Here is a 12,308-nt window from a genome sequence, read left to right as displayed (position 1 = left end):
TAGGATACTTTAGAGGGTCGACTCAAGCTTGCGCAAGCTTGTGTCATGCTGCAGGCCAAGTCTTAGGCCAAGTAGGGCCACAAACTGGGTTAATCCATGTTTTTTAAAAGATTTTGAAAAAAAAGTAATGAAAAAGTTAAAATAAAATAAAAAAATAGATAAAAATTAAAAAATATCTTTAAATTTTATTTTATATGAATTTTGATGTATACAATTATTTATATACGTAATAATAAAATGAAATAATATAATAAAATTGAAAATAAAATTATATATTATATAATTATTGTATATAATATACAGCCTGAGCCCACGCAGGCCCGTATCGTGTCGTGTGCAATAATTACATTAAGAGGTATATTGGTATTGGTGAACTTTTATTTCCTCTGAACTCTGAATGCAGAGAATGTTGTTCTGAACTTTGAATTATGAATTCTGAAAATTATCAAATATCCATTTTGACCCCATATATTAGAGTTTTTGTTTGTCTTTTTGAGGGTATCATTGAAAAATAAAAAGTTGTATAATTGCATTTTAAGAGATAAGAGATAAGAGGAAACGAACAACCATTTTTCTCTTAAAGTTGAAAGATTCCTCTTAAGAGATAAGAGTTAAGAGGAAACGAACAGGCCCTTAGGCCAGGCCGATCCATGAATCGGGCTAAGCCATGTTTTCTAAAAATTTTGAAAGAAAATAATGAAATTTTTAACTTAAATTAAAAAAAATAAGCAAAAAAAATAAAGATCTTAAAATTTTATTTTAGTCCGAACCTACACAGGCCTGCGTCGTGCCACGGGCTAGGTTGCTCCGCAAGCCAAGTCTTAGGCCAAGTTGGGCCACGAACCAAGCTAAGCCTATTCATGGGATTGATAGCCTAGTAGTTCAGCCCAACCCATTAACAATGCTAAATTAATTAATTAAATAATTTGAGATATCCTTTACCAATCTTGTGTTGATAATACATAAAGTTTTATTTATTTATTTACTTATTTTACTAAATTATTTAATTAGTTAATAATTTAGTAATGTAACAAATTATAATTGCTAGTAAAGTAAGACATAAAAGCGTGTATATAATTATATATATTTACTCTCTCACTTGATTGTCTACCTATCTCATTTATTTTACAAATTTATTTATTTATTTATTAAATTAATAATTATTTAATTATTTATAATTATTCCACTATATAAAACAAAAATACAATGACTAAAGTCATCTCTCCCTCTTTCACTCTATTGCTCGATGGTTGTGATTACTTATTGTTTTATTTTATTAAATTAAATATATTATTATCCATATTTTTTTATTTATTTTAAATCGGTCTTTTTCCAATAAACTTTTAATTAGAAAATTTACCTTTCGCAATTTTTTTTCTTGAAATTTGATGTAATTATTTTCAAACTAAATACAACCTTAAGAGCATTCTATTTGTCTTTTATTTTCTATCAAACAAACAGAACCTAACAGTATGTTTGGTTTGTGTGACGTGGATGCAAATATTTCTATTTTCTCATGTTTGTTTTGAGAGATATGATGCGATGAGATGGGATTAGTATTATCAAAATAAGGGGTGCGGGGTCTCACCAAATAGGTGCGGCCCTAGTGAGAAGTGAAAGTTGTGTGACGAATGTGAGAAAATTGTCAAGGGTGGATTGTTCTCATCTCCCATCTCTACAATGGTTTGAACTCCGACCACCTTATCTTTCATCTCTAGCAAGGTTTACGGCCTCTGGTAAGTACTAACATCTCCTTTCACGCTATTTGGTGTTTTATTCCACCAATAAATACCTTTCTCTTCCTCCTTCAACTTTGATCTCAAATCTCAGACGACAAGGAAATAGGATATTGTCTATCTTCTTCGGCAAAGGTAACCTTATCTTCGTCTTCTCAGATGGCAAGGAGATAGGATTCCATTTTATGCATCGTTGACGTCTTTTTTTTTTTTTTTGCATTTTTTACCAATAACGTTTTTCCTTTCCATGTGTTTTAGGTGCTTAGCGGACAAGGAGCACGGATTCATCTATGGAGACTAGAGTTCTCATCCTCATCTTCTATGAAGGTTAGTTTTCATCTTCATCTTCTTCCCACATCTTCTCCATTTGCTAAACCCTTTGCTATTGGGTTGCCAGATCTAAAACCCTTTTATTTTTTTTGTTGCTATAAACCCCTATTCATTGTATCAATATGCTAAACCCAAAGTGTTTTGTTATAGATCTAACATGAATTTAATTTTTTCATGGTTTATTTGTCCAAACAACATAAACTTCTCTTGTAGATATGCTCTCGGATCAGCCAACTCTCACCAACCAAATGTTGGAAGTAGGATAGTGTGTCACAACAAACAAATGTAGTGACCAAAAATGAAAACTTAAATTTTACTTTCTCATTCCATCCTTTCTCATCCATCCATTTTCATCCCATTATTTCTCGACAACCAAACGGGCCATAAAGGCTGCGATGAAAAATTAAAATTTTTCTCAATTTCTTCGTTTCTTTTATGGCACGCGGCGCCATAAAATCGGCCGCCAGCGAAATCGATCATTCTTGTCCTTCGGGAGGAGCTGGCTGCACTCAAAGCCTCTATGTCCCACCGAACCTTCGTTTCGTGGCTTCCGTCGTCTCTGTGGTGTCTCTCCTCCATTCCTCCGCCTCTCTCCCTTATTTCCCTTCGAATTTCGTCATAATCAGACCCAGGAAATATCCCAATTCAGTAATTATGGAGTTGAATCTCTGATTCATTGCCTGCACCGGTTTTGATTATTTCCCATTCATAGTGTTTCTTTGATCGTTCATGGTGTTCAATAATCCTTCTAAGATCAAAGGAATTAGGGTTTCATTTCATGGTTATATTCTTCCTTGTGTGTTTTCTTCCCGATCAAAAGCTTTGACTTGGGGTGATTGGATTTTCTGATCGGGGGAACTGGGGCTGCTATTTAAATTGCGCCCTAAGACCCTGATTTCGAATCGATCTGCGTATTGCTTATGTTAATTTCTAGTTTCCAAGTTGTCCAGCTGATTTAGAACTTGGTGTGATTCGGCTGGGAGATTCAAGGAATACGCTTATTTGGTGGTTTAGCGCGAAATGGATTCGAGCAGAAGAGCTGTCGAATCTTACTGGAGATCCCGCATGATTGATGGAGCCACTTCTGATGAGGATAAGGTCACTCCTGTCTATAAATTGGAGGAAGTTTGCGAGCTTCTTCGATCTTCTCATGTCAGTATCGTGAAAGAAGTTTCCGAATTTATCTTCAAACGGCTAGAACACAAGAGCCCGATAGTCAAACAGAAGGTACCTAATACATTTTTTTTTGTGCTTCTTCTTATGGTAATTTTAGTGCCGGAGGTCTTATTGGCTGAATGCATAGGTCTTGATGGCATAATTTAGGAAGATTTTGAGGGGCTATTAATAAAATCCTCATTCACTTGGTACATTTGTTTTCAGTTTTCATTCGAATGGAAAACACATCACTTACAGATGAAAATTGAGTTAGCAGTGAAGCATTTATAAGGAACATAAATTTTTTTATTAATATTATAAAGTAATTTTCACCTTGAATTATAGGAAATGCTGATAATAGTTTTGTTTTTGGTCGTGTAGGCTCTAAGGCTGATCAAATATGCCGTGGGAAAATCTGGTGTGGAATTCCGGAGGGAGATGCAACGTCATTCAGTGGCAGTGCGCCAGTTGTTTCATTACAAGGGTCAATTGGATCCTTTGAAGGGAGATGCACTTAATAAGGCTGTTCGTGACACAGCCCATGAGGCGATCTCGGCCATCTTTGCTGCAGAGGAAAACAAGCCTGCACCATCCGAAGATCTTTCTAAAAGAATACAAGGATTTGGGAACACAAATTTTGACATGCCATCAGAAGATAAGAAGTCATTTCTCAGCGAGGTGGTTGGTCTTGGAAGCGCTTCTATCATACAAGGGATTAGTAGTATCACCGCAGCTCATTCCCTGCGGAAGAATGACAGTGGGAGTTACAAAAGCCCAACCTTGAGGAGGTCGTTGACAACAGAAATTGAGAGCCCTGATAGATATGAAAGATTTGAACCTCATGGTGAAACTCAGGGTTCTTCTGGAACCTCTAAGAGTGATGGTGCTGGAACCTGGGGCCAGGATTCAAGACAGAACATGTCAATATCAACAAATGGAGACTCCAGCTCAAGTTATACGGGGAGCAAGAGCCGTGAAGAAAAGCTGTTGGAGACGATTGTTACATCTGGTGGTGTTCGTCTACAACCCACTCGTGACGCCATTCAGGCTTTCCTTGTGGAGGCCTCAAAGCTGGACGCAATGTCTTTGAGCTATGCCCTTGAATCAAAGTTGCAATCTCATTTATGGCAGGTGTGTTTCTATTTTGAATAACAATACGTACTTATGCATGCATGCATGATACAGATAGGTGCACATGGCTTAAAAGTAGCTACTTTCTATGGGGGCACTGGGCTGCAGCAGTCAGCAAATTTGTTTGATCTTTTTTATGAAAAAAAAGTCATGTGGATGACATATTTTTCTTTCTAGAACTTACTAACACTAAAGGTCATTGGATTTATACTCCTTGTCAGGTCCGCATGAAAGCTATCTGTGTCCTTGACTCAATTTTGAGGAAAAAGGATGATGCGAATTTTTCAACCATAGCTATCTATTTTAGTGAAAATAAAGATGCTATTGTAAGATGTTCAGAGTCTCCCCAAGCTTCTCTGAGGGAAAAGGCAAACAAGGTAAATGTCTTGCAATCTTAGATACATTCGGATTTTAGGTTCTATTTCAAAGCAGAACCTATTTGTTCATAAAGGGTCATTACCCAATGTTGGTCCTAGCTATTCAGGGTTTTCAGAGGGGTGGACTGGATACAGACCTAACCTTTCATATTTATTTATACAAAGTGGTCTCTTGAGACCCAAATCCACATTCTCAGGTTTGTCAGCCAAAAATTTTACAATTGCACCATATCGTGGCCCCTAACTTGTTTATTTATATTCTTCACAAAATTGTTTTACTTAATTTGATCATGGGTTTCTTTGTTCACTTCTGACTATCTCAACTTCAGAATCTGCATTCATAATGACCACAATAATGAGTTTCTACATTTCACACTCCAAGCCATTGCAATGCAATTGTGTAAACTAGCTTGTTTGACATTGTAATTATCTAGTTTTGGTAGGTTTAAGGGGTCCATTTACCATGAAATCTTGAGCATTTTACTTGCAGGATCTGCTTATATCGAAAATGCAAGGGTGGATGAAATTGTGGACTCTATTAGATGAAACTCTATTATATTAGGCTTCCGAAGCGGAACCCTACTCCTTCAAGGGTGGATGAAATTGTGGACTCTATTAGATGAAACTCCATTATATTGGGCTTCCGAAACGAAACCCTACTCCTTCGGATATTTGAGTGTGTTTCTTGTCAAGAATATTTCTGTCGAGGCTTGTGAACATATTGGACAAGATTAGGTACCTTTGGATAGTGGATTCACTGCAACACAGATCAACCAAGATAAATGGCTATGATATGCCCTGTCCAAGATTTTTGAGCTTGATCAATATTTTATCATATCTGGATACATATACTTAGTTTTAACTATACCCAGCTGGTAGTAGGGCTGTCAACAGGTCAGATTTGGATCAGGACAGGCTGACATGGTGGTCCTAGTCCCGAAACAATTATTAATTGAGACAAAATCACAGCCCAAGAAACATCCTGGTTAATAATCGGGATAATGTCTGACCTGATAGACCCAATTATACTGAAAGTCATACTTATTTATTTAAATAATAACTTAAAACTTAAATTTTGATAATATAAAAATGATAGTAAAATACTAAATCATTTATATGTTAATAAGTTAAACACTTTAAACTAATATTATATTATATATTCTCTCTCAAGTTTACCATTTCAAACATAAAATATGATAAAAATTATAAGAAAATTGGGAAAACCTTGTATATGTTTAATAAAATAACCGGTTTGGAACAAGAAAGAACCAGAACCAACCCAATTATTTTAATCAGGACAAAATCATGGAACCAGAGCCGACATAACCGGTTCAGTTTGGGTCGGGTAGTTGGGCAGAACCAACCCATTGACAGTCCTAGCTAGGAGTGAGGCAACTGCCATGTGTATGAGTACATGAGTTTAGGGTTTACATAATTAATCATGTTGTATATTGCTTTTTATCTTCAAATTTTGTTTTCTTGTTGATATTAGAAAATTCATGTTTTGCACTTTTCTAATTCCATGATTATGTAGTTAACACTGAAAACGTATCACTGTTTGCCAATTAGAGTATGGGACTGCCTTCCTTTACCTGGGCAGACATACAATAGGGTCCTATGATGCAATGGTGAGGACTTTGGGAAAGTGCCATTAAGCACCACCTTTGAGCTAACAAACTTCTTCTCCATTGATAAAAAAAGCACAACTTCATCTCCCTAATCGATTCATATAGCCAACCCCATATAGTTGTGACAAGGCTTAGATGATGGTGATCTAGTTCTTGACTTCCTTTTCAAATCATTCGTATGAGTAATCTCTTACATTGAGAGGCATGCAAGATTATAGTGTATTAGTTGTAGTTAACTTTAGCATTACTTTTAATTGACAGGTCTTAAGCCTTCTGAATGGAGACCAGACAATTGAAACACATAGTCTTCCAGAAAAGTCATCTAGTGTAGGAGCAAAACCCCCTACTGTTCAGATGCCTGATTTAATAGATACTGGTGACTCAGATGATTATTATGGAAAGGAGGATTCAGCCCAGAAGCACAGTGATCATAATATTGCAGATCTGATGAAACCATCCATCCCTACAATTGATGATCTGTTTGGAGATAGTTCAGCTACTGGCTTGAGCACCAATGGACATAAGACTGAAGAGGACCCATTTGCAGATGTCTCGTTTCATACGACTGAGGATAGAGAACCTGTCAATGACCTATTTTCAGGGTTGGCGGTTGATGATAAGAAGGCTGCTAGTGAAACCCACATGCAAGCAAATAAAAATGGAGCACAACTATTGGATATTTTTGGTTCCATTTCTGATTCAGAACAATCAGGCGATAAAGGGAGTATGGATAATTTAATGGCTGGTTTATCTGTAGCTGACAAGAGCTCAGAGACTAAGCAACAAGGAAGCTTCTCTGGGTTGTTTTCAGAAGCTACCCTCTCAAACCCAAGCATTCAACCAAGTCATTCGGCATCAAATGATTCTTTGAATAGCATATTTAATTCTCAAATGGCTGGAATGAATCAAAGTGCTATGCTTTTAGGTCCCATGCACAACGCATCTCCTAACATGACGTTCAACCCAGCTTTTGCTTCACAGCCAATGAACTATGCTGCTATGGGAAATTATCTTGCTCAACAACAGCTGCTAGCAACAATGTCTAATTTCCAACACCTTGGAAATTTAAATGCTCAAGGAAATGCTGGTCTAGAACATTCTTCTGGTAATAGTAGGGAAGGAGGATACTCATCCCCACTTCCTGATATTTTCCATCCAAGTATTCCAACTCAAGCTTCCAGTACAGTGATGAACAGCTCAAAGAGAGAGGAGACAAAAGCCTTTGATTTTATCTCGGTAAGATTAAGATCTTATGTCTGGACTGAATTTTCTATCTTAAAGGAAGTCTTGATATCATATTTGGTTAACAAAATAGCATCAAAAGATCTAAGACTTAGAACTGTTTTACACTTGGACTACCCTAATGTGATTTTTTTTTTTTTGCTGAAAATCTTTTAAAAATTACAACAGAAATACTAATTTGTAACGAGTATCCACATTTTATACACCAAAATATCAGTATGCCTGATACCTTCAAGTGGGTATCCGTGACCAATACCCTCTATTTTTATAATTTTTTTCTACTTTTTAAAATTTTATAGGTATTAGAGGGTCCCACTTGCTATTTTAAAGTTATAATGTTTTTAATAAGTTTTCTGTATTGGTCTATCCAAGTGTATCTAGATGCACATGCACCAATATGGAATACGATACATTCAATACAATCGTATTAATATTTTAATCCTTGCCATAAACCGATTCATCCAAATGGCAAAACAGGATTCATGTGGCCGATCCCATATAGTTGGGATAAAGCTTGGATGATGATGATGATTTAGGCCATCTTATCTCAATTTGCTCTTATACCATATTTCTTTTCATAATTGAATAATTCCCCATATTTTTGAAGTTTTCAATGTTCTTTTCTGTGAAAAAGGGCATATCTCTGATCCATGTTCACCAAAAACCTTAGTGAATCAGCAACTAGTCATATTTTTGTTACCCCTACTTGCTACCTAAATGACTAAAGTTATTGCACTGGGAGAGTCACCGAGTACCTTTTGTGTGCAGTATCAAAAAAGATCTACAGATGGACATGCTATTTTACAGAACCCTTCATTTGTTTTGCAGGATCATTTATCTGCAGCTCGTAATGCAAAGAAGGTTATTTGAAACTATATGCAATCGGTGCTTGAATGCAGAGCTATTCTACTACATGATGGGATACTTTATTTTGTATATGCAGATTCAAGTGAGTTTTTCAATCAAAGATGAAAATATTCTTTTTGCAATAATTAGTTTTGATGCCTCAACTATTGTAATGTAGGATTTAAACCATCATCTTGTCAATTATTGATGGAGTTGCAGTCATCTCATAACCAGAAAAGAGATGAAAATCTGAATTGGAAGTAATGTGTCCTCACTCCTCACCAGGTGGTATATGGGTAATGGCATGTTTGGGTTCTATTGTAAGCACGAGCTTTCCTTACAGAGCCATTCTAAGGATTCTTTTTGTTAGGATTTTATTCAATCTGAAATACTTAAAGTTATAAATTTCTTTTATGGTTTTATATTGAAATAAGTTTCTTTTTGTGATAAAACTGAATCCGACTTTGTGAGATTGGATTGAAATTGAACTCAGATGCAATTCCATCGATTGACAGCCCTGTACATGAACAAAGTTCTCCGTTTTTGTTTCACTGTGAATTTCATGGTATGGAACAAGACATAAGATGTATGAAAAAAATCCAAGAGACTAGCAAGAAAATAGATATCTTACAAGGAGTTGGGATACAAGAGACTACCTAATTTTTGGTTATACCCCTTAGACTCAAACCATTGCAGATTTGCAGTTAAGCTTTTGAATGTCTTCCTTTTGTTTTTTCGAGTTTAGGTGCATCTGTCTTGAAGTCATGATGAAACATAGCTTCCCAGTTTAAGCATGGCGGAATGTCCATAATATTATGTGATCTAAATCACCTCTCAACTGATGTGCTTGACAAAATTTCTTCCAGCCGCGGATAAAGGCGTATGATTGTGAAGCTGTAAACCAAGGACTCATAGAGTTGTACAAGGACATGGGCATAAATTAAAAAAAAAAAAATTGAACACAAAAAATCTAAGAAATCTTTGTCTATTGCAAATGGGTCAGGGTTGATCTGGTTCCATTTATCTACAGAAATGCAACCACGGTACAGCCATATGGAAATACATTCAAGACAGTTGTTTCTTCTGTTAGTCCTTAAAATTGTCCAAATTTGCCAAAAACATCTTTTAAATAATTCTGAAATTGTTCTTAAAATCAACCAAAAATAAGCCTATATTTGCCTTAAAATGCTTCTAAAGTTACGTTGACTGAAAATATGGTTTAAAAACTGCTCCCAATCTAGTTTGATATTGGCCCCAAAGCCATCCCCTGGAGCAGTCCAAAATTGGTTTAGATTTAACTAAGAAAAGTTTGAAATTCTGCCTTAAATACTGTCCAAAAAAATGCCCAAAACATTAAAATTAAAATTGACCCAAAATAAATGCCCCCATAAATGGCTTAAACTAGACCCACAATTGAATAGAATGGGTCTCTGAATCGGGTCCGGTCATGATCTAACCTGGGTTGGACTTCCTTCAAGTGGGCCTAGGATTTTATAATTGGCTCAGAATCTGGGCAAATCTAAGCTGAACTAGTTTTTATATAGATCAAGCTCAGACCAGTTCGGTTTGTTGTCATCCTGTCTGGATGACCTCTGATAGGTTCGGATCATTCTATTTGATTCGGCTTGATCAGATTTGGTCAATCTGAATTGATCTCATATGATGAAGCGGTTTGGGTCTAGGAGCGTCAGAATCAAATCAAGCAAAATCGAAGCGAAATTGGCATAGTTAGTGGGTAAGGGTAACACAGTTGAAAGACATTGAATTAAATTGGAACCGTCTCTGGGACTGTAGATTCGGTCCGGTCAAACACGATTCACAAACCGCAGTCAGCATGATGGATCGGGATTCGGGCCGACTCTCGTGCACGGCCGAATTCGGGTCCAAAAGGTTTCTTCTTCGCCCGGATATTTCATGCGGGCCATTGTAACAGTGATTTCAAGTGTTCAGAAGGTTAAGATACAATGCTCGTTGACCGATGGAGTCAAGTCGAGAGTATCCAGAGATCAACCCTTCTGCGTCAAGGTCTCCGAAAAACGATGATTTCTTCTCTTCAATTTTTTTTTAAAGAAAACATTGCCTATATTCAAACCTAGTCTCGATTGGATGCCACTGATAGAATTCGTATCTATGTTGTAGTTAGAAAACAAAAAGAAGCAAACGTTTAACTCACCTGAGTGAAGTTGTTATTGGCCGGCCGGTTGGGTAGTGGTTGATGGATATTAGGCTCATCGACTATTATCAATTCCCTGAATGGTAAGAACTCTTCTATACATCTCTCTCTTTTTGTTTTTAAGACTATCCTTATCAGTCTATCAGTTCATTTAGATATTCATCACGTTTTTGTTGATTTAAATGTAAACCATCAAACAGCGAGCATTCCACCATTCCAAAACCAGAGATTCTACCACTCCAGAACAAAGATGGCAGGAGCAGGATTTGTTGATGTAGAGTAGAGGGTGCTAATTAAGAGGGCTTACTTATACGTACGTGTACTGATCGAGTCACTAGGGCTTTTTACTTTTGCTTGTTTAGTTGCAGCCCTTGGACTTGGAGGGTCTCTTTTTGGATATGATCTCTGTGTTTTTGGTATGATATCCGTTTGTTTTCCGCTTTTTAATAAGTTTTGATCTGAGTTTTCTTTAACAGTCGAGAGATTTGGCCGGACAAATTAGCAACTGTAAGTTTTCATGACCTTGCCTAGTGCTAGCTATGTCATCCTCTTAGTTGTGTAACTAATCTTGGATTATCTGTTTATTTGTTATAGAATTTTCTGTTAGATGGGTGGGGAAGGAGGGCTTTCTTCCTTGAAGCTAGTACCTAGTTGATATTCCCCATGGTGATTCCACTTCTTCTGTCTTTGTTTATATGTTTTGTATATTTTCAAGCCATTTGTTGTTGTTGCAAATAAAATGGAAAACTGTTTAATCTGATTGGTCATTTCTTTGTCTGCTACAATTGGTGGTGGCCATTGTTCTAGCACTGAAAGGGAGATTCGATCCTTCTTGTAGTCATGATTTGCTTTTTTGTATTAGGTTATGGGTGGTCATTGGGTCCTCTAGGTTGGCTAGTCCCAAGTGCGCTCTTCCCCTTGGACATAAGGTCAGCTGGGCAGAGTGTGGTGGTCTGTGCCAATATCTTCTTCACGGATCTGGTTGCTTAGTGTTTCCTTCTCTCTCTCTCTCTCTCTCACACACACACACACACACCTCTGTTATGGTATATTCCTGCTCTGTTTGTTTGATCATCATCATGAGTTGCTTCATTTACTTCCTCCTACCAGAAATGAAGCGGGTGCCTATAGAGGAGATAAGCTTTCTGTTCCAAGAGCATTGGTTCTAGAAAAACATTGTTAGTGCACACTAGATGAGAAGCCCCATCAAGCTCCATGAAGGAAAAATCCCAGTAGCAGCTCTTTAGAAGCACCACCTGATTTCTCTGATTCTTTTTTCTAAGAGTAGTTCAAAATTGACAGGTTCAGTTTGATGTTTTTTGTCAGGTTATTAAGATTGTTTACAAATAGGCTATATATAGTTCAGTTTGCCACATGGAAAGATCATCTGCCCAATTCAGACTGTCTGTTTGACACAATACATTTTTTTAATAAAATTTTAGCTAGTGTTTATGTTGAAAAACTTTTTCTAATAAAATCTTAAATACTATGGTTTATGCAATTCTAATCAATTTGACCACAATCTAGGTCTGTAATTGATCATTTTTCTCAGAACTCTTACAGGATCCTGGTAAAATTGATTATAATCATGACTGAGTTCTTTGAAAACTCACTACATAAAAGATCCTTCCTCACAACAGATCTTGATAAGTTGTTTGCCAATGAATTTCCTTTGTCTCTCAGATGCAAG

At 36.6% G+C, this 12,308-nt stretch overlaps 1 protein-coding gene and 1 long non-coding RNA gene across 6 annotated transcripts; both read left to right on the top strand.

Annotated features, from left to right (window-relative positions):
- Nucleotides 1-2,412: 2,412 nt before the first annotated feature.
- LOC148869083 (protein MODIFIED TRANSPORT TO THE VACUOLE 1-like) lies at nt 2,413-8,996 on the top strand. 2 transcript variants are annotated; one of them, XR_016107449.1, is made up of 6 exons: nt 2,413-3,293; nt 3,603-4,352; nt 4,574-4,729; nt 6,619-7,593; nt 8,428-8,548; nt 8,624-8,996. XR_016107449.1 is itself a non-coding variant. In XM_088970901.1 (5 exons), the coding sequence occupies exons 1-5, from the start codon at nt 3,087-3,089 to the stop codon at nt 8,467-8,469; spliced, it is 2,130 nt and encodes a 709-aa protein (XP_088827027.1). In that variant the 5' UTR covers nt 2,493-3,086; the 3' UTR covers nt 8,470-8,709. The 2 variants fall into 2 exon arrangements, 1 of the variants encoding a protein (XP_088827027.1); XM_088970901.1 differs by having other exon boundaries at nt 2,493-3,293; nt 8,428-8,709.
- A 359-nt stretch (nt 8,997-9,355) lies between these two features.
- LOC148869082 (uncharacterized) lies at nt 9,356-12,069 on the top strand. Of its 4 annotated transcripts, XR_016107447.1 has the most exons (4): nt 9,356-10,701; nt 10,819-11,125; nt 11,213-11,284; nt 11,481-12,069. It is a non-coding gene; the product is annotated as an uncharacterized LOC148869082 (long non-coding RNA). The 4 variants fall into 4 exon arrangements; XR_016107448.1 differs by having other exon boundaries at nt 9,356-10,470; nt 10,585-10,701; nt 10,819-12,069; XR_016107446.1 differs by having other exon boundaries at nt 10,819-11,284.
- The last annotated feature ends 239 nt before the right edge of the window (nt 12,070-12,308 follow it).

The sequence above is a fragment of the Nelumbo lutea genome, chromosome 2, assembly GCF_056320005.1.
Source record: "Nelumbo lutea isolate HS-2025 chromosome 2, American lotus-T2T, whole genome shotgun sequence".
In the NCBI taxonomy this organism is placed as follows: Eukaryota; Viridiplantae; Streptophyta; class Magnoliopsida; order Proteales; family Nelumbonaceae; genus Nelumbo; species Nelumbo lutea.
The sequence above is the reverse complement of the archived record's forward strand: the minus strand, read 5'-3'. Positions and strand labels throughout refer to the sequence as shown.

Coding starts and splice junctions, on each gene's coding strand:
- LOC148869083 (XM_088970901.1), top strand. CDS start 3,087: ATGGATTCGAGCAGAAGAGCTGTCGAATCTTACTGGAGATCCCGCATG. Junction 3,294..3,602: donor GCCCGATAGTCAAACAGAAG/GTACCTAATACA, acceptor TTGGTCGTGTAG/GCTCTAAGGCTGATCAAATA. Junction 7,594..8,427: donor AAGCCTTTGATTTTATCTCG/GTAAGATTAAGA, acceptor TTTGTTTTGCAG/GATCATTTATCTGCAGCTCG.